The sequence below is a fragment of the Mesoplodon bidens genome (assembly GCF_964165515.1).
Source record: "Mesoplodon bidens genome assembly, chromosome: 4".
NCBI lineage: Eukaryota > Metazoa > Chordata > Mammalia > Artiodactyla > Ziphiidae > Mesoplodon > Mesoplodon bidens.
In genome coordinates this window covers 91,104,665-91,124,918 of record NC_138160.1, presented here as the reverse complement: position 1 = coordinate 91,124,918, position 20,254 = coordinate 91,104,665, and the positions used below count along the sequence as shown (strand labels likewise).

General features: G+C 39.1%; 1 protein-coding gene across 1 annotated transcript in view; it reads right to left on the bottom strand.

Annotated features, from left to right (window-relative positions):
- MAN2A1 (mannosidase alpha class 2A member 1) overlaps nucleotides 1–20,254 on the bottom strand; it is a 160,248-nt gene that overhangs the window by 129,394 nt on the left and 10,600 nt on the right. Inside the window, exon 2 of the mRNA XM_081230853.1 lies at nucleotides 292–549. Within this exon, the coding sequence (XP_081086979.1) occupies nucleotides 292–549 (258 nt within the window). The remainder of the gene's footprint in view (nucleotides 1–291; nucleotides 550–20,254) is intronic.

Here is a 20,254-nt window from a genome sequence, read left to right as displayed (position 1 = left end):
GCCAGATTTAAACCTCTGAAGGTCTTCAACTATTACAGAAAATAAGACCTAAGAAGCATAGAGAAAAGGCCATAGTCAGGAAGTACAAAATAAGAAAAATTAGGAGAAACACAGAATTACAGAAATTTATCACTAAAAAGAACATTAATGATCATTTGACTAATCAAATGATTTTACAAAAATAGAAACGATAATCCAGAGAATTCAGCAACTAAGAACAGATACCAGATCAAATCTAAAAAAACAGAAACAAATCAAAGTCCAGTGATTATTAACGAATGCATACATTACCTGCACATCTGAACTCTGACTTCCACTTTGTGAAGCAAACAGACAGTCTGCAGGGTCAACTGTGAGAGGCAACTGTTTCGATGGCAGAAGAGGTGAGCCAGCACCTTGGCTGAAATTGCCTTTTGAGCTTTTCGAACCATCCTCCACAGACTCACTCAAATTGATGACCGAGTCTCTAATATTTGAGATGATCTCATTATTCTCAGCTAGCAAACGTTCCAAATGGTCTATTTTTTCTTGCAACATTGAGAGCTGGCCCTACAATAAAAAAGAAAAAGGCAACTATATGAAACTCTAATATAGCTCTACTGAGACACACGACATTTTTTTTAAACTATGTGCCTCACCCAAGAGGGCAGCTACTCTCCCTTCACTATCCACTTTTATAAGTTGGATCACATAACACATGAACGCATAACAGCTGGATGTTAAAACACCAATTTACAGCAAAAAATCTTCTCCATGGCTGCAATCTTTGTTTAGTCATATTTTAAAATGTGCAACAGAAAGACCAAAAATATTGGGGGCTATATTTCCTATTACCCCAAACCCGGCCCTAAAAGATCTTCAGGTCTCTAAAATCACTAAGTACAACACCATATTATACTCAGATATGAAATTTTAAATTTAACTATAATTGATTCCAGTTACTTATAAGAGCAAAAATGTATGAACCTAAAAAAGATCATTCCATTTCAATCAGTAACACTAGTGAACAATCCTAAAGAAGAACTATCATCAATAGAAAAATCAACTAGTCAACTCTTAATTAGCTATATTATGAAAAAGATTGGCATGAACCTTCCCCAAGCAACTGCACTGTAAGTCATTTAGATTGCTTCTACTATACTATTGTGTATCTTTCGGTTTCTTTAATTGATCCTCACATGTAGAGGCTTGCCACCTCTAAACATAAGCCATGCTCTATAGAATAACCCTTCAACTTATGAGAGCAATGACAATCTTTGTCTTGTTCACTCCTATATCTTGGGTCCCAAATACATAGTACTTATATGTTTATCACATGGCCCTCACATTTCTTCAACTCAACAATAATTCTTTAGTGAACACCCACTGTACAGGCATAAGGCTACATGCTGGAAAGACAGATGTGCATTAGATATAGGTCCCTGTCTGAATACACAAGGTGACATTGCATTTGTGCCACAGCAACAGCAATAGCCTGCGCTATGACCCTAAAAATGTCCACATTAAGGTTTAATAAAATATATGCATAGAAAATAAACAAATCTGTACGTGCAGAAACAAAAATTCTCCCACCAGTAAATAACAGGAAGACAGAAAGGGGGAAGGAAAAGAAGAAGAAAAAACACCTACATGTCCCAAAGTGAAGGCCTGGTCAAGTGATACATCTAATATCATGAAACAGTTTTCAGTCGCTAAAAAGTTAGAAATACAAATTTTTTAAAAAAAGAAATATTGGGAAGTTACTTTCAGGAGATACAGTGAAGAAAACCCAGTTTTAAAATAGTATATATGAAAAACGTAGTATGTATGACATGATTGATCCTCTTTTGATAAAAAATACATAAGGAAGGCCACAATCAAAGATGGAAAAAACTGGTTAAGGGTATTTATACTCTTCTTTAGTCCGTTATGAGTGGTTGTGGATTTTGTAATGGGGAGGCCAAGAATAAGAAAGATTCAAGTTCCAAGTATTGGCCAGTTCAGCAAGGGGTGGGGAGAAATCAACAGAGTGCTATCTACCAAGAGAAGACCACTTCAGCAAACTGTGAGAGAGGTGACAAGTCTGAAGGGACTAAGGGAGATATTTTGGAATAAGAAAAAAAGTACAGTAAGTCCCCTACATACGAATGAGTTCCATTCCAAGAGTGCGTCTGTAAGTCCAATTTATTCGTTAAGTCCAACAAAGTTAGCCTAGGTACCCAACTAACACAATCGGCTATATATTGATAGCACTGTACTGTAGTAAGTTTATAATATGTTCGCATGTTTGAAAGTTGCAGCTTGAAGGTTCGTATGTAGGGGACTTACTATAGCCAAGATGAGAAGCAAACCAGCAGGAAGGTACCTTGAGGGTGAGCGGGAGAGACAACACTGGAGATGAATACCCAAAGCCTAGACGTTGAAGAAACAAAGAGCACAAGATGGCCATGGACCTCCTCAGACCTGAAAGATGCTCTCACAGGCCTCTCTACTTAGACACATATGATAGAAAGAGCCCCCTACAGGTCAGAACTGTAGTCCTTTAAGGCAACTGTCACCTCTAGGGTGGGGTGCCATGTCCTACAAGGGAGAACTCAAGCCTGTTCATCAATGTATAGAGAAGCAGAAAGTGCAAGGTCTTAGCAAAGAACTCATCCTGCAAGACAAGCCTCACTTCCCCCCCCACCGTGAAAAGCAAGAGAGAGAATATGGATCAGTCCTTGACTAGAAATGGCAAAGCAAAGGAAACTTGATGGATCACTGACACACTAGTTCAGGGTCCAAAGAAGCTAGTTGAACCATGGAGGTTGCCGGTCAGCAATTGAGCAATATTACACTACAAATCTTTCTTTATAGGCACACATCCATATTGGTTGATTGGCTCTCGTGGAAAGACCAAAGGGGACCCCTTGGCCTAACCCAAAGTTCACCCAAAGAAGCTAAAAATATTTGAGAGTTAGGTACACAGCTGACTAATCTGTATTTAATTTCCTAAACGGACATGCTATCACAGGCTGTCTGAAATAAGCGAAAAACTTTTCTTCACTCATTATCACAACACCCCAGACTGAGGCTTTTTGAAATCACTACTGATGAGTTTCCCTGAATATTTCCAATACTGAAGATACACGCCTACTTCATGTGATGCTTGCAATTTCTACCACAGCAGGTAACAACAGTAAATCAAGTTCCTCTGAATCCAAGCAGAATTAGAACATGTTGCCTTGTCTTGCCTGCAGTAAAGCTACACACCTCCATAAAATAAAACCTTAGCTTAGTCTAAAATACCACCATCGCAGAGCTTTTAAAGACGCTACGTGCTTTATCAGACACTTATAATGTATAAATTAATTCATGGGTGCCCATGTTTCTCCAGATCTTTCTGTACTTTCAGGAAAAGATAATTTTGGAGCCACGCACATAGCAAAGCCACCTATAGCTTAAAAGAACACACTGAGAAAAAATAGCCTCCTTTTGCGCATATTCTCACTATGGCCCCAGTCCCAAAACCCATGGATGAGAGTATTATACAAAATAAACATTACAGGAGATGGATGTTCCATGAAAAAAGATCCTGCAGGCACTAAAGACGATTTTCAATCTCACTGTAGCTTTAAAGATACAATTAATGATCAGTACCTGGAATTCTGCACTGAATTAATAAGTCCATGGAGAAAATTGTGGCTTAAAGATATGTGAGCATAATGGTCTAATGAAAATAATTTTTTAAACTATATTATGCAGTGGAATAAAGTCTCGCTACAAACAGCTAAAATTCCTGAAATATACATACTTCCATAAGCAAATTCTGTACACACGACAGAGAAGCATGATATGACCTTAAAAAGATACACTTGTTGTCTGCATTAAAGTAACAGAAATCATAGATAATGTTTCAGTTATGCTAACAAGTCAAAGAATGCTGATGGTAATATTGAAAAAGACAATTTTCTGTAGGGCAAGAAAATCACTTGTGAGAAAACCACTTTATTCTTTGATTTGCTAATCAGTTCTACAGGGAGGCCACAGTGTTGTACTGCCAAGGAGTGGGGAAGGAGGTCATGATATTTGACTTACTCTGCTTCTGGTGAAAAAGAAAAACTGAGAAAAAAAAAAAAAGAAATCACTGATAGCAAAGACTTTTGAGAGAGAAAATTTAGAGCTTACTACAAGCAAACCAAGATCAGTACCCATACTGCCCTATGAACAAAATCGATCTATATACACCTAACTACTAAATCCAAAAACTTATATAATTATTTGCCCCATATAAGACACTAGCTGTTGAAATTGGCATCACTGTAATCACTCAAGCATGGCTGAATATGCATATCATTCTTCCTTCCTGTTACAACTGAAAAAATATGTGCCTCCCCGCGCCGCTTCAAAGACCAACACTCCACTGGTGAGCTCCAATCCCATCTCTCCTAATTGCTCAAAGGCTGTATTCTTTTGGTTAAACTCCCTCAACACTGCTTCATCAAACTCACCTTCTAAAAGCAACTCATCCTCAATAGTATAACATATTATATTAGGTCAAATTATATGAAATTGCCATTCTCATAAGCCAAAAATAGTCCAATGTCACCAATTTCTTATGGTTCAACTTAATACTATATCCTATCTAAAAAAATAAACTCTGGTGCTTCCCTTAGTCCCACCATTCCCTTTGAGGGCCCCACCCCCTTCACAGACAAACAGAGGTTATCAACAGTCTATACATCCCCCTTCCTTACAAACTCCCATTCCCACATCTGGCCATTCCAATCAGCACCTGCCTACCACTCCACCAAAACTGCCCCTGAAAAGCCCCCAAAGGCTACCATGTTATCAAGCCTCATTAGCCAACACTGTCCTTACTCATCATCTCAAGGAGCATTTGGCCCAGTGGACCACTCCCTCCTCCCTGAAATATTTTCTTCACTTGCTCGCAGCACAGCATGCTCTTGGTTTTCCTCCTGCCAACTGTTTATCAATCTCTTTCTCTCCCCAGTATCTAAACAATGGAGGCCCTCAAGGTTAGCTCCTGAGAAATCTGCCTTCCCTATACTGTCTTAAATGATCTCATCCACTTCTTGGTTTAAATTTCATTTTCTGTACTGATGTCTCCCATATTTATATCTCCAAATGAAACCTCTTCTCTGAAAAATAGACCCATATATCCAAATGATTACCTGACTTCTCCACTTCGGTTTCAAACTTAAGTCTGAAAGATTACTTTCCCCAAAAAGCCATCTTATAGGCCTCCAGTCTTTACTAAGTAGCTTTAATATCTACCTCGTTGGCCACTCCTGAAATCCTCCTCACCCTACTCACACTTCCAACCCACCTGCAAGTTCATTCATCCTATCCCCCAAATATTTACTGAATCCATCTACTTCTCTCCCTCTCAACTGCTACCACACTGGTCCAAGCCACCAACAATCTCTCCTAGCCTAGTATAGCAGCCACTTAACTGATTTCCTATATCCACATCCTTCAACCATGCCCTACTCAGTTGTAATACCTTTATTACAACCCAGTGCTAGTTTCTTATCACACTTAAAAAAAAATTAAAGCACCTCACACTAGACTCAATAAGGACCTGCATATCTATCTCCCCACGCTGCTCTCTTTCTCTCTCTCCTCCAACTTAGCTTCACCCTGATCTTATCTCAGTTCTAAACCTGCTCCTCCCCACTTCATCAACACCTTGGTACATGTTCTCTTTACAGAATGCTCCAACTCCCTTCTGCTCCAAATGTCCCCTCTGCATAGTCTTCTCCAGCCATCCTCTCGAAAACAGGCCTCCTCATGTTACACTCTATGTCAGCTTATTTTTTTTCTTCCACAGCATTTTTACCTATTTTATTCATGTACTATTTCCCTGTCTTCATCACTAAATGAATCACTATATTTAGAACAAGCACCACAATTGTCTTACTCATCATTGTACCCTGATGCCTAGCACAACACCTGGCACACAATAGAAATGCAAATATTTACTTAAAAAAAAAAAAAGACAGAAAAACAGTGTGTAATATTTTTTCCTAAGACAAGGAAGTAGTAAATGTCATTTTTTGGCACATATACCTATACCAAAAATAATACAAATAAAAATGAAAATAATAATTTTTAAAGAAAGAAAATCTAGAAAAACTCTTCACTGTAACCCAAAAAGTAGGTAAGAAAAGAATCAGGAGTCCTAAACAATAGGGTGATCTTCATGGACTCATTGGGAAATGAAATAAAAAATGACCCATATTCGGTCACATAGTGACAATCACGATCTTGTGAGTAGAGTAAAATATGGGGCTCCTTTTCTAGGGCAAAGATTATGGATTCTGTACAGTCCAATCAAATGTTTTCAGATTTCACAACCTTCACAACCATGGCTCAATGGGCTATGATTTTCAACTGACGTGTGGGGGGCAGGGTGGAGGGAGTTTGGATAAAGAACGCTGAGACAATTCTAGAATCCTTCTTACCATGGTAGTGATATGAAATCTTCATTCAACCAAATCAAATTTATAATTAAGAGAACTCTAGAGGAAATATTATTCATGTATATTATATAACCACCAATGGCTAAATGCAAAAGAAACAAAACTTCACCCAAAGAAACAAAACTTCACCCCAATATGTGTGTGTGTGTGTGTACCTGAAACTCTAGATCTATACCCCCTTTCATTTATGCTTTTTCCCCCCTTTAAATTTAATTTTGTTAGATTCAGCGTGTCACTCCATCACATCAAGATTTTTCTGCACTTGGATTCTGTCACTGAAGTATCCTTCATGAAGTGAACGTGGTTGGGTGAACAAGGCTCTAACAGTGACCATTAGACTCACTAGAAAGGCTGCCCAAAATTACAGATCCCTGGGATTCATCCTGGAATCTCAGGTAGGGCCCCAGAAACTGCAATGTTAATGTTCCACAGGTGACTCTGGTGATTAGCCAAGTTTGGGACCTATGGCTCTGACATCATGCATTTTAGTGAAATACCTAAGAGAATGCAGTAGACAATGAACCATTTGGTGACATGAATTCACAGACCTGCACCCTTTGATAATCTGTTTAAATATATATTAACTCTCCTCCATCTCATGCTCTAGGATATTATACCTTACCACATTTTTATTTTTAAATAACAGGAAATAATGATTACTTTTAATGACTCCTTTTACCAGATAAAGGTAAAGGCAGTTTAGCTAAATAGTTAAGCACATGGGCTCTGGGTCAGACTGTTTGGGTTCCAATCCTAGATCTGGCACTTACAAGCACTGTGACCTTGAGGAAGTACAACAGCTTAACTTTGGGGAGCCTCAGTTTCATTACGGCTAAATGCAGGGCTAATACCCATTGCTTGGAATGGTTGTAAATGAACTTAGCACAGAACCTGCCACCAAGTAAGCACTCAAGAAGATATTACTGCTGCTACTGCTATAATAAAAGTTTGGCTTTCTAAAATTACTTTGAAGGGGAACAACAACTGTGATTAAGAACAGACTCTAAAGCCAAGTCAAGAGAGTAGCATAACCAAAACAGCAGCATAGGAGACCCCAGACTCCATCTTCCCACAAAGATCAACAATTAGACAGCTATCCACAAACAAAATAGTTCTGGGAGAGCTCTGGAGTCTACTTACAGAATTTCAGCAACACAGTGGAACAACAACAACAATAAACAGAGAATACCACACAAAAAAAGAAGGAAAGCAGCTTCATTTTGCCTGCATCATGCCATCCCCCAAGCCAACACTGTTCATTGCCAAGAGGGAACTCCACAGCTAGAAAGAGTTCCCCTTGCTGGGAAAGAAAAGTGGGTAAGTGATCAACCTCCTCAGCCCTTTGGAGCACTGCACAAAGAGACACATACAGACACCTAGGAACAAGGAAGAAAAGCAGGGGCTACCAATAGCAGTCACACAGCAGGAGGTCACAGTGACCTGCTCTGCAGAGAAACCCAGCAGCTGCCATCACTGAAGAAGGAACCAATGGCCAGCACAGTAGTCACAGAACCCCTGCAGATTTCACCCCACATGTGTTTACACTCATTGACTCCAGCCACCTGTGTCCCTTCCTGCTTCCTCCACACTCATCCCCTCTGGAGCCCAGGAACCACATCAGCAGCCAAACCAGGCCTCTGTGGCTGCTCAAGTGCAAGATTCCAGCCTAGACCCCCACTACCATGGGAGCCCCTCCAGCTGTGCACTTGCAAGCTGCTGCCAACCTGATGCCTATCACCAGCCTCCATCACCTGCACACACCCAGGAAGAGACTGTGCAGCCATGGGAAAGCATGCCTACCGCAAGGGCCCCCACAGCTGCTTGTGGGTCAGGATGTGGTCTTGTCTTCTGTCACCTGCAGGCAACACTGTGCCCACCAGCAGCTAGACCTGCCAGCTGTGCACCTGCACACCCCCAGACTGCCCCGTCACCAGCTTCCACTGAGGCGTGCTCATGGTGAGACCGAGCAGTCACAGTAGCACACATCAACCACCAGGGGCTCTAAAACTACCAGTGTACCCATAGTTGGCTCCAGCTTTGCTGCCTGACTTGTAGTGCCACAAATACATGTACGTCTGCAACCGGCCCTGCCACTACACTGGCCCCTGTAGCTGGATCCCATGGGCAAATGTGTGCACACCACTAGCTCTGGCCATCACTGCTGTCTGCTCTGAAACCTAGCCATTGAACCTAGCGATGCCACTGAGGACTCAGACAGCCCTTGCAGCCACTGAAAACACCCTGCATCACTCACCAGAGAACACACATATCAATGTTGTGAAATCCAGTGGCCTGAGCCAAAGAGACATCACACTGACCCCCAAAACTGATGCAGCCACACACCCCTGCACTTGAAGCTCTGCACCACTAGACCTGGGGTCACAGCATGCTCCAGCATGCCCCCACCCACAGGTGAAAGGCTTCCCTTACCAATCAGTCCATAGTTTGGAGGAGGTCACTGCTTCTTCAAAAGTAGACACCTTTACTAGGCTACAGGGATCACAAAGAACCAGGGAAGCATGACTCCACCAAAGGAATACAGTAAACCTCTAGTAATTAGTCTCAAACAAATGAAGATACATTTGCTGGATTTGCCCAACAAATAATTCACAATTGTTCAAAAGATGCTCAGAGAGTTACAAGAGAAAACAGATAAGCAACATAACAATATCATAAAAACAATATAAGAACAAAATTAGAAGTTCAGTGAAGAGATGGAAAACATACATAAGAACCAAACAAGAAATTTTCAAGCTGAAGAATACAATGATCAGTAGAGAGCTCTAACATCAGACTTGACCAAGCAGAGGAAAGAATAAGTGAGCTCAAAGATAGATCAATTGAAATCATTCAATCAGGAGAAAAAAAAAAAAGGAATGAAAAAGAATTTTAAAAGCCTACATGTTCTGTGGGATACCAACAAAAGAACCAGTTTGCAAATTATTGGAGTTTGGGAAGGAGAAGAGTGCAGAAAGCTTATTTAATGAAATAATGGCTGAGAACTTTCCCAAACTGAGAAGAGATTTGGATATCAGGTTCATGAAGCTAATAGGTCACCAAACAAAATTAATTTAAAGTGATCCTCTCCAAGACACAGTTTAACAAAATTGACAGAAATCAAAGACAAAGAAAAATCTTAAAAGCTGGAAGAGGAAAAAAGCTTGTAATGCTCAAGGGAACCCCCAATAGGCTATTGGTGGATTTCTAAGCAGAAATCTTATGGGGCAGTAGAGAGCAGGATGATATATTCAAAGTGCTGAAAGAAGAAAACTGCCAACCAAGGATACTTTACCTGGCAAAGCTGTCATTCAGAAATGAAGAAGGGATAAAGATTCTCCCAGACAAACAAAAGTTAAGGGAACTCATCACAACAACTGCCTTACAAGAAATGCTGAAAAAAGTCTTCCAGCTGAAATGAACGCACACTAATTAGTAACATGAAAACATAGAAAATACAAAACACACTGGTAAAGATAAGTATATAGTCAAATTCAGAATACTCTAATACTGTAACATAGTACAGTGGAGTGCTAACCATTTAACTCTAATAAAAAAGTTATACATATATATACATATATACAATGGAATATTACTCAGCCATAAAAAGGAATGAAATTGGTTCATCTGTAGAGACGTGGAAGAATCTAGAGACTGTCATTCAGAGTGAAGTAAGTCAGAGAAAAACAAATATCGCATATTAACGCATATATGTGGAAGCTAGAAAAATGGTACAGATGAACCGGTTTGCAGGGCAGAAATTGAGACACAGATGTAGAGAACAAACGTATGGACACCAAGGGGGGAAAGCAGTGACACGTGGGGGTGGTGGTGTGATGAATTGGGAGATTGGGATTGACATGTATACACTGATGTGTATAAAATTGATGACTAATAAGAACCTGCTGTATAAAAATATAAATAAAATAAAATTCAAAAATTCAAAAAAAAGTTAAGGAAAAAGCATTAAAATAACTAGCTACAGTAATTTGTTAATGGATACACAATATAAAAAGAGGTAAATCATGACTTCAAAGGGGGGAGTAAAAGGGTAAAGTTTTTGTGTGTGATCTAAGTTAAGTTATCATGGTAAAATAGATTGTTATAACTATAAAGTGTTTTATGTGAGCCTCATGGTAACCACAAAGCAAAATGCTACAGCAGGTTCACAAAAGACAAAGAGAAGAGAATCAAAGCATACTGCTACAGAAAATCAAGTCACAAAGGAAGGCAGCAAGACAGGAATAAAGACAAGGGAACTACAAAACAGCCAGACAACAAGATGATATTAGTAAGTTCTTACCAATCAGTAATTAGTCTAAATGTAAATGCATTAAATTCTGCAATCAAAAGACAGAGTGGCTGGATGGACAAAAAGCAAGACCTAACTATATACTGGCTACACAACACTCACTTCAGCTTTAAGTACACACACAGATTCAAAGTGAAGGGGTGGAAAAAGATATTCTGGGGAATTCCCTGGTTCCCTGGTCTAGTGGTTAGGACATAGTGCTTTCACTGCTGGGGCCCAGGTCTGATCCCTGGATAGGGAACTAAGATCCCACAAGCCATGTGACCTGGCCAAAAAAATAAATAAATAAACTAGCAATGGAAAAAAAAAAGATATTCTGTGCAAATGGAAACCAAAACTGAACAGAAGTAATATAATTTTATCAGACAAAATAGACTTTAAGACAAAAATGGTAAAAACAAAAAGGTCATTATATATTGATAAAGCAATCAATTAGTCAACAAGACATAACACTCCTAAACATATATGTGCCCAACATTGGAGCACCTAAATATATTAAGCAATTATTAACAGACCTGAAGGAAAAATAGGCAATATAATAATAGTAGGGGACTTCAGTACCCCACATTCGACAATAGACAGATCATCCAGACAGAAAATCAACAAGGAAACATTGGACTTGAGCCACACTTTGGAACGAATGAACCTAATGGACATATATAGAACATTTCAACCAATAATAGCAGAATACATATTCTTTTCAAGCACACATGGAACATTCTCCAGAACAGACGATACGATAGATCACAAAGCAAGTTTAGCAAATTTAAGAAGACTGAAAGCACATCAAGTATCTTTTCCCACCAGAATGGAATCTAACTAGAAATGAACTAACAGGAGGAATGCTGGAAAATTCACAAATATGTGGAAATTACATAACACACTCCTGAATAACTAAAGGGTCAAAGAAGAAACCAAAAGGGAAATCAAAAAATACCTTTACACAAATGAAAAGGGAAACACAGCATACCAAAACCCAGTAAATGCTGCAAAAGCAGTTCTAAAAGGGAAGTTTATAGTGATAAATGCCTACATTAAGAAAAAAGAAAGATCTCAAATAAACAACATAACTTTACAAATTGAGGAACTAGAGAAAGAAGAACGAACTAAGCCCAAAGTTAGCAGAGGAAGGAATTAACAAATATTAGAGCAGAAACAAATGGAAAGATATCCCTTGTTCATGAGTCAAAAGAACAAATATTGTTAAAGTGTTCATATTACCCAACGCCATCCCTATCAAAATTCAATGCAATCCCTATCAAAATTCCAAAGGCATTTTTTCAGAAATGGAAGAAGCAATCATGTAATTTGTATAAAATGATGAAAGACCTCAAAAAGCCAAAGCAATACTGAGAAAGAAGAGTAAAGCTGGAGGCATCACACTTCCTGATTTTAAACTGTACTACAAAGCTATAGTAATCAAAACAGTATGGTACTGGCATAAAAACTGACACATAGGCCAATGAAACAGAATCAGGAGCTCAGAAATAAATCCTCACATATATGGTCAACTAATATTTGACAAGGGAGACAAAAATACTCAATGAGGAATGGATATTCTATTCCATAAATGATGTTGAGAATACTGGAAAACCACAAGCAGAAGAATGGAATTAGACCCCAATCTTACACCACTGAAATGGATTCAAGACTTAAACATAAGAACTGAAGCTATAAAACCCCTAGAAGAAAACATAAGGAAAATGTTTGACATTGGTCTGGGCAACAATTTTTTGGATGTGACCCCAAAAGCACAAGCAACAAAAGCAAAAATTAGTACGTGGGACCACATCAAACTAAAAAGCTCTGCACAGCAAAAGAAATAATCAACAAAACAAAAAGGGAACCTATGGAATAAGAGAAAATATTTGCAAACATGTATCTAATAAGGGGTTAATACCCAATATATAAAGAATGCACACAACTCAATAGTTTAAAAAAATTGATTAAAAATTGAGCAGAGGGATAGATATTTTTCCAAAGCTGATATACTGATGGCCAACAGGTACATGAAAAGGTGCTCAACAGCACTAATCATCAGGAAAATGCAAATCAAAACCACAATGAGATATCACCTATCACCTCATAATGGATAAAATGGCTGTCATCAAAAAGACAAGAGGTAACAAGTGTTGGTGAGGGTATGGAGAAAATAAAACCCTTGTGCACTGTTAGTGGGAATGTAAACCGGTGCAGCCATTATGGAAAACAGTATGGAGGTTCCTCAACAAATTAAAAATAGAACTACTATATGATTCAGCAATGCCACTTCTGGGTATGTATCAAAAGGAAATGAAAACAGGCTCTCAAAGAAATGTTCACTGCAGTATTACTCACAACAGCCAAGATACCAAAACAATCTAAGTGTCCATCAACAGATGAATAAAGAAAACGTGGTACATGGGTACACACACACACACACCTTAGCCATAAAAAAAGAAGGAAATCCTCCATTTGTGATAATACAGATGGGCCTTGAGGACATTATGCTAAGTGAAATAAGTAAAAAAAAATACATATACTATATGGTATCATTTACATGTGGAATCTAAAAAATCATAGAAACAGAGACTAGAATGGTATTAATAGTTTCTCGGGGCTGGGAGGAGGGGAAAACGGGGAGACGTTAATCAAAGGGTACAAACTACCAGTTATAAGATGAATACATTCTGGGGATCTAATGTATAGCACGATGATTACAGTTAACGATACTGTATTATAAATATGTGTTCCCACCACAAAAAAGAAATGGTAATTATATGAGGTGATGGATTTGTCAACTAATATTATTAGAGTCATCATTTCATAATATATACATGTATCAAGGCGTTATTTGTACACCTTAAACTTATATAATGTTATACGTCAATTATTTCTCAATAAAGCTGGAAAATAAAATAAAAAATAAAGCCTAGTTAAATTTGAATTATGGTTCCACTATTAATGGCTGTATAACCTTGGGCAAGTTACATAATTTCTCTGTGCCTCAGTTTCCTCATCTGTAAAATGGGGATCACTAATAATACCTAACTCATAGGATGGTTATGAGTGTTAAATTAGTTTGCATACACAAATCAGTTTAAATAGTGCCTGGTGTGGCAGGCAGAATAATGGCCTCCCAATGATGTCCATGTCCTAATCCCTGAAAACTGTGAATCTGTTACTTTACATGGCAAAAGGAACTTTGCTGATGTGATTAACTTAAGATTTTTGAGATGGGGAGACTGTCCTAGAATATTCAGGTAGTCCCAACATAATCACATGGGGCCTTATAATGGAAAACAAGGTGATGGAAGAGTCACAGTCAGAGGATATATGAAGACAGAAGAGCAGGTGAGAGTGATGCCAGGCTAGAAGGGGACCTTTGAGCAGCAAATGCAGGCAGGCTCTAGAGGCTGGAAAAGGTGAGGAAATGGATTCTCCCTTAAAGTCTCCATAAAGAAATCAGCCCTGCCAACATCTTGCTTTTAGTCAAATAAGACCCTTTTCAAACTTCTGACCTGCAGAACTGTAAGATAATACATTTTTCTTGTTTTAAGCCACTAAGTTTGTTGTGATTTATTGAAAAAGTAATACACCTGGCAGAGAGCTGTCCTATATAAAGCTCAGCAAGTATCCTTACACTTGAAGTCCCTGTTAGTGGAAGTCTGCCCAAATGCCCATCAGAAGAGGTGGAGAGCTGGGAGCCTAAGGAACTGAGAGCCCATACAATGGAGCAAGGAAGGTGAGACCATGTGACTTTATAAGCTGTTTCCCAGGGGCATATTTTGATCTAACAAGACTATATACTATCTTTGAATAAAGGAGGCAGGAAAAGATGTTATGAAAAATATTTTTCAGGGAAAGAAACATCCATATCTTCATCCTGGACAGTTTTGGGATCAATGAACAAAAAGTGTTTTAAAGCTATCCTGGTGCTGTAGTGAAGCAGTGGAGGAAGAGGTTACTGCAGTTTGCCAGGTAAACATCGGGGTAGCCAGGGCCGAGCCAAGGCAGCAGAGGTGGAGGAATGTGAAAGGAGTTGACAGGACAGATGAACTGGGCGGGGTGGGGGTCTGGGAGGCAGGAAAGCAAGAAAAATGGTCCCTTATTTTTGCTGAGACAACTGGGAGGATGACGGTTTTTGCTGGTGAACTGGGAGGACAGTGGGTGGCATTTTAAGAAAACAAGGAATGTTGGGGAAGGTACAGAGTGAGGGGCAAAGGTTCCATTCTGGAACTATTAGATAGCTCAGCAGTGGTGTCACACTGACATGCAAGTCTGAAAGTCAGGAGAATATATAAACTTGAGTGGTCAGTATAAATATGAATTTAAGGCTGTGGGAATGAATGGGATTACCGAGAGAGAGAGTGCACAGATCTGCCTTTTATCATTGTAAAAGGCTCACCAGGCAATTCTCACACATATCCAGTTAAGAACCACTGCATTAAAGCTAAATATAGGAACAGTGATTTGGTAAAAGAGAGTCTGTATTTCCAGCAGGGGTGTCACCGTTATTGCCTTAGTTCCACGTCAGTCAGCTGCTATGCAACTATACAGAAAAATCCTGCTATTTAGTCAGATCTCAGGCACGTGACAGGAAAGCATTTTGGTTTGATAAAATGACAAGTCACCCAAGTGATCACTCCACCCCTTAAGATGTGCAGTGCTGAGGCCAGAAAGAGTGTGAACTAAGGCTGTGGCCACAGTTATGTATGTAACTCTACTACTCTATCAACAAGCCACAGACCACAGTTACAAATGACCTTTCAGTGATTTACCCAGACCTGGAGCTGATCATGCCTGAATCTCTTCCAAGGTATTGTCTTTGTGCTCCTACTTGTCCATTCAAAGAAATAAATGCCCTCACCGTGGGAGCACAAAGAATACTTAATTACATAATACCCTGCCAAAACACAAGAGCCAAGGCACTCTTTGCCCTGGAAATCATCATTCATAAATCTCACACCTGCCTAGGTGTGACAGTAATAAAGGCTACTTGGATGTAGGTGTATGAATAGAGTGCCAAGTGACTGTGAAGGGAAGAGCTGGGACTCCAAGTTCACCATCCCTTGCTTCCTTCAGGGAACCCAAAAGACTCCTCCTGGCTGCATGTGGGTAACCACTCTGCAGCTGCTGGAATCAGCACAGAGGATCCCAGCCCTGACCCAGAAAAACAACAGGCCACAGTGGTTCTCCCCATCTTTGTAATCCCATCCTCTCACCACCTCCAAAGTACGGTCAGGATTCCAGTTGCTGGCAGCTTTCTGTGGGCTCCAGGACACAGCTCTCCTTCCACCCTATGGGTTTCCAGATGTTTACGGGAATTGGAACCCTATTATCCCCATCCACAGCAGCCCAGTGCAGCTGCACAGGAACCACCTCCTGTTGAGGCCACATTTTAGGCACCGAGCCACTGTATAAAGTGAAATTCTGCAAAACAGGTATCTTTTTTAAAATGATTATGAGAACAAGGCCTTGCAGGCAGCACAAAATGTTTACGTTATAAAATATTTTCATACAGTGCAGTTTTATTACTTTCAAATATAGTTAATAACTGCAATTTAGTGGCACTAAGCAAATTAGGTGTTGACTAATAGAATTCTTTAATTCAGCACTTTGCAAACTCTTCCATGGGACATTACTTTTCTTTATAGTTTTGTAACTTTTAAAAAAATCATACCAATTTTTCTTCTAAAACATATTTTATATTTTAATGGAATTTCTATCCTTACACATAGTACTCTGAGATAATATGTCAACAACGTATCCCACCCAAGAACATGCATAAAAGTTCATGGGATACACTTTCAGACTGCAACAATTCCCAAGGAACCAGGATCATACTGTCATGCATTCATCTGATCAAAGACTTCTGGTCTATGTTGTTAATCTATCTTATATTTTTTGACATATGCCTGTTTTTGTACACAAGGGTTATTATGCACAATCCATTTATACTACCTAACTCATTCTCCATGAAGGAATGGCATATATTATACTTTAGGATCTGCTAATAAAAGTTCTATCAACATATTATAATTTTACACAAGTAATTTTGAGGAACACAATTTTAATGTAAAAAGAAAGTAACTGTCAAAAATGGAAAAAACAAATCAACCTAAACAGTGTTAGCCTATTAAAATAAATGCAATTGGCATGTCTAAGATGGTTTTTCATACAGAAATAGATCTGCGGAATCTCTGAAGGCAGGATTGTATTAAGTAGATAATCAGCCTACCTTCAGTCTTGTTTATACTATTCATTTCCTGAATAAGCCCCTCTATTCCTCACAGACAAGAGACAGGTGTTTAGGCAAGCCCCATCTGAATTATTATAAATTCTGAATTTCCTTGCTTTTCTTTACAAGCATCAAATATTCTAAAGTTTTACAAATCCTTTCCTAGTGACTTTGTAAAAATCGGTCTGATAGAGAACAGACTTGTGGTTGCCGAAGGGGAGGAGTGGGGAATGGGTTGGGAGTTTGGGATTAGCAGATGCAAACTATTATATACAGAATGGATAAACAACAAGGTCCTACTGTATAGCACAGGGAACTATATTCAATGTCCTGTGATAAGCCATAATGGAAAAGAAAATGAAAAAGAATGTGTATACATATGTATAACTGAATCACTTTGCTGTACAGCAGAAATTAACACAACACTGTAAATCAACTATACTTCAATAAAATAAATTTTTTAAAAAATTGGTCTGAACCAATTGATCTACAAGGCCAAGGAGGAGCATGATAAATACCACAGACACAACAAAAGCAATAGTAAGGCACAATAAAAGAATGTAAAATAGGACACTTCTAAATATCATACTATCAGCTATCAGAGGTGAGTTAAAGATATTAATTTCTTGGGTTCTTCAAATTTTTTTTCTTTTAAACAGTTATTGGTTAGATCTCCCCTGAAAGTCACAAGAAGTATCGGGGGTGGCCAAAAAGTTCGTCCTGGTTTTTCCGTAACATCTTATGGGAAAACCCAAATGAACTTTTTGGCCAGCCCAATATCTTGCATCTTAAGTGTTGTCATTTGGCCCTACAAATTTTCACTAATTGGTCTGGGGACAAAAAGAGTTCTTCTTCAGTTCCGGGGTGAGGGACATGGGCTAGCCACCATTCAAATGGGACAGGCTCTTCTTTGCTATAAACAACAGGCAGTTTGGGGGTATCCTCAGAAATGTTTGGTCTTCAGAACAACCTTGAGCTATGAGGCCCCTGCTTAGAGTGCTGCCTTTTGGTCTTTAATAAATCTCTCTCTTCCTCCCTCTCCCTCCCCCACCCCCCAACATACACACACACCCCACATGTACACACACACAGAGTAATCTATTTTTTGTTCTTACAACCTAGAAAAAATAATTTAGTCCCATAATTTGGGCCAAAGGTGAGATGGGCCTTTTTTCATTTCCTACTGAAATGCTTCTTTGTAATCCTTCCTTATGACAGCCTTATCTTTTCTGAGGTATGCTGACCAATGAGCTGGTCTCTGACAATTTGAATACAAGCTGCTGCATTTTATTAACATCTGCTACACAGTAATCTTAATCTAAGAAGCATAGCTTTTGGTTATAAGAAATGTTACTTGGCTCTCTGCTCTCTTCTCACAAGGTCCCAAGTGAGCTCATTCATTCTCGACTGTGCTGATGATACCAGATTAGCATCTCCCTTCCCTGATCTCTCACTCTGGCACTCCAGCCCACTTGGCTATTTCCACTCACATCCACCTCATCATAAATGAAACTGAACTTGGCTTCCCAAACTAGCTTATCCTTCCAAATATCCCCTTCTGCAAGCAGTACAAGCAGTCTCCAAATGACCCAAAGGAAAAAGGTGGGAGAACCTTTTTTACTCAAGCCACCCATCTTTATCCTTTATCAAATCTGTTAGAAAGCCCAATGCTGCTTCTTACAAAATGTCTCCACATTTTCCCTCTTCCTCTTGATTCCAGTCAATTCAATACTGGTACAGGGATTTACTGCCTTATGTCTGTCTGTATTACCTCAAACAGATTCTCAGCTGCCTTCCTGCTTCTGAGTCTTCCTACACACCTGCTACCAGAATACTTTAGATTTAATATTCTCTTAGCTCCCTTCCAGGTCTAAAATTTTCTATGGTATTAATTCTCCAACATTTGTTTTCTCAAGCAGCTTCCTGACATACTCAATAACTTTGAATGGTTCACCACCATCCAACTCATAACTCCTCACACTGGCTCTCAGGAAAATACACAATCTGATCCCAAACTACCTGCTGTGTTTTCCCAATTACTCTTTACAAGCTCCAAATATTATAAATCAAACCAACCTCCTTACCTCTTCTCATTGTGCCAGGCTCCGAGCCTTCGGAAGCATTGTACTTCACACTAGGAATGTCCTTTCTCCTTTCAAAGTCCTACCCAATCAGAAAAGCCTAGCTTCTGTCCCATGTCCTTTGGTCAGTTGGAGCTAGGCCATTACACGAACTTAGTTCTGAATTCTCTTTAAGGCCTTTGCCCTTATATTAAGAATATAAATTAAGATCATGGACTCTTGTTTTATTCTTAGTTCCTTTATACCCAGAACCTACAACAGTGCCTTGTACATAATAGATACCATATAAACCTCCATTCATTGGTAATAGTTAGCATTTATTGAGCATTTGCTACATGCCAGGCACTGTTCTAACTTTTTTAAATTAACTCTTCTAAAGAATAACTAAATAACACTCAACTGACTCTAATTGTTTCAGAAATGGCAGTTGTGTCTCCTCAAATAACGAAGAAGCTCTATCAAAAAGCAAATAATGTATCTGGCATGTCTATCACAATTTCCATAGTACCTAACGCATAGTGAGTCATCAAATATATGCTGGCTGTAGTAAAACAGAAAGATCACTGAATTACAGGACAGCAAGCATGTCCCAGGTAGGCTATGACTAGTTATGGGACCTAAGCCAAAAAACAAAAACAAAACTGCTGAGGTCCAGTTTACACGTCTGTGTCCTTATCTGAAAAATCAAAGACTAAATTACCTAACCTTGGAAGGGCCCTCCGAAAATTCCATGACTCTTTCCTATTATGACTTTTCTGGGGTATTGATGACTACTAAGAGAATGACTACCTCACTGATCCTAAAAACACAAATTCAGGACTTCTTTTATGTAGAAAATAATTCTGAGAATGATTCAGACTGTCAGGCTTCCATCCTCTAATGCTCCACAGGTAAAAATGTTGCCACAAAGGCCAGGACCAATAAATTCCAGATTCCTCCACACCTGCAGTAGGGAAAAGAGGGTAAAGCTGCAAAGTACACCTTCAGGCCCAACGTACAGCTTCATCCTGAAGAGGAAGAGCTTCCCATTACAAAACTAAACACCATCAGAACTGGAAGAAACATATATTTAAAAGAAAAAAAACATTGGCAAGTTTCCCGGCTCTCCAGACTCCTGATTCAGAACAATAATGTCACTGGTAGGATCAGGTCCCATTTGGGACCTGCTCTGCCTTTGCAA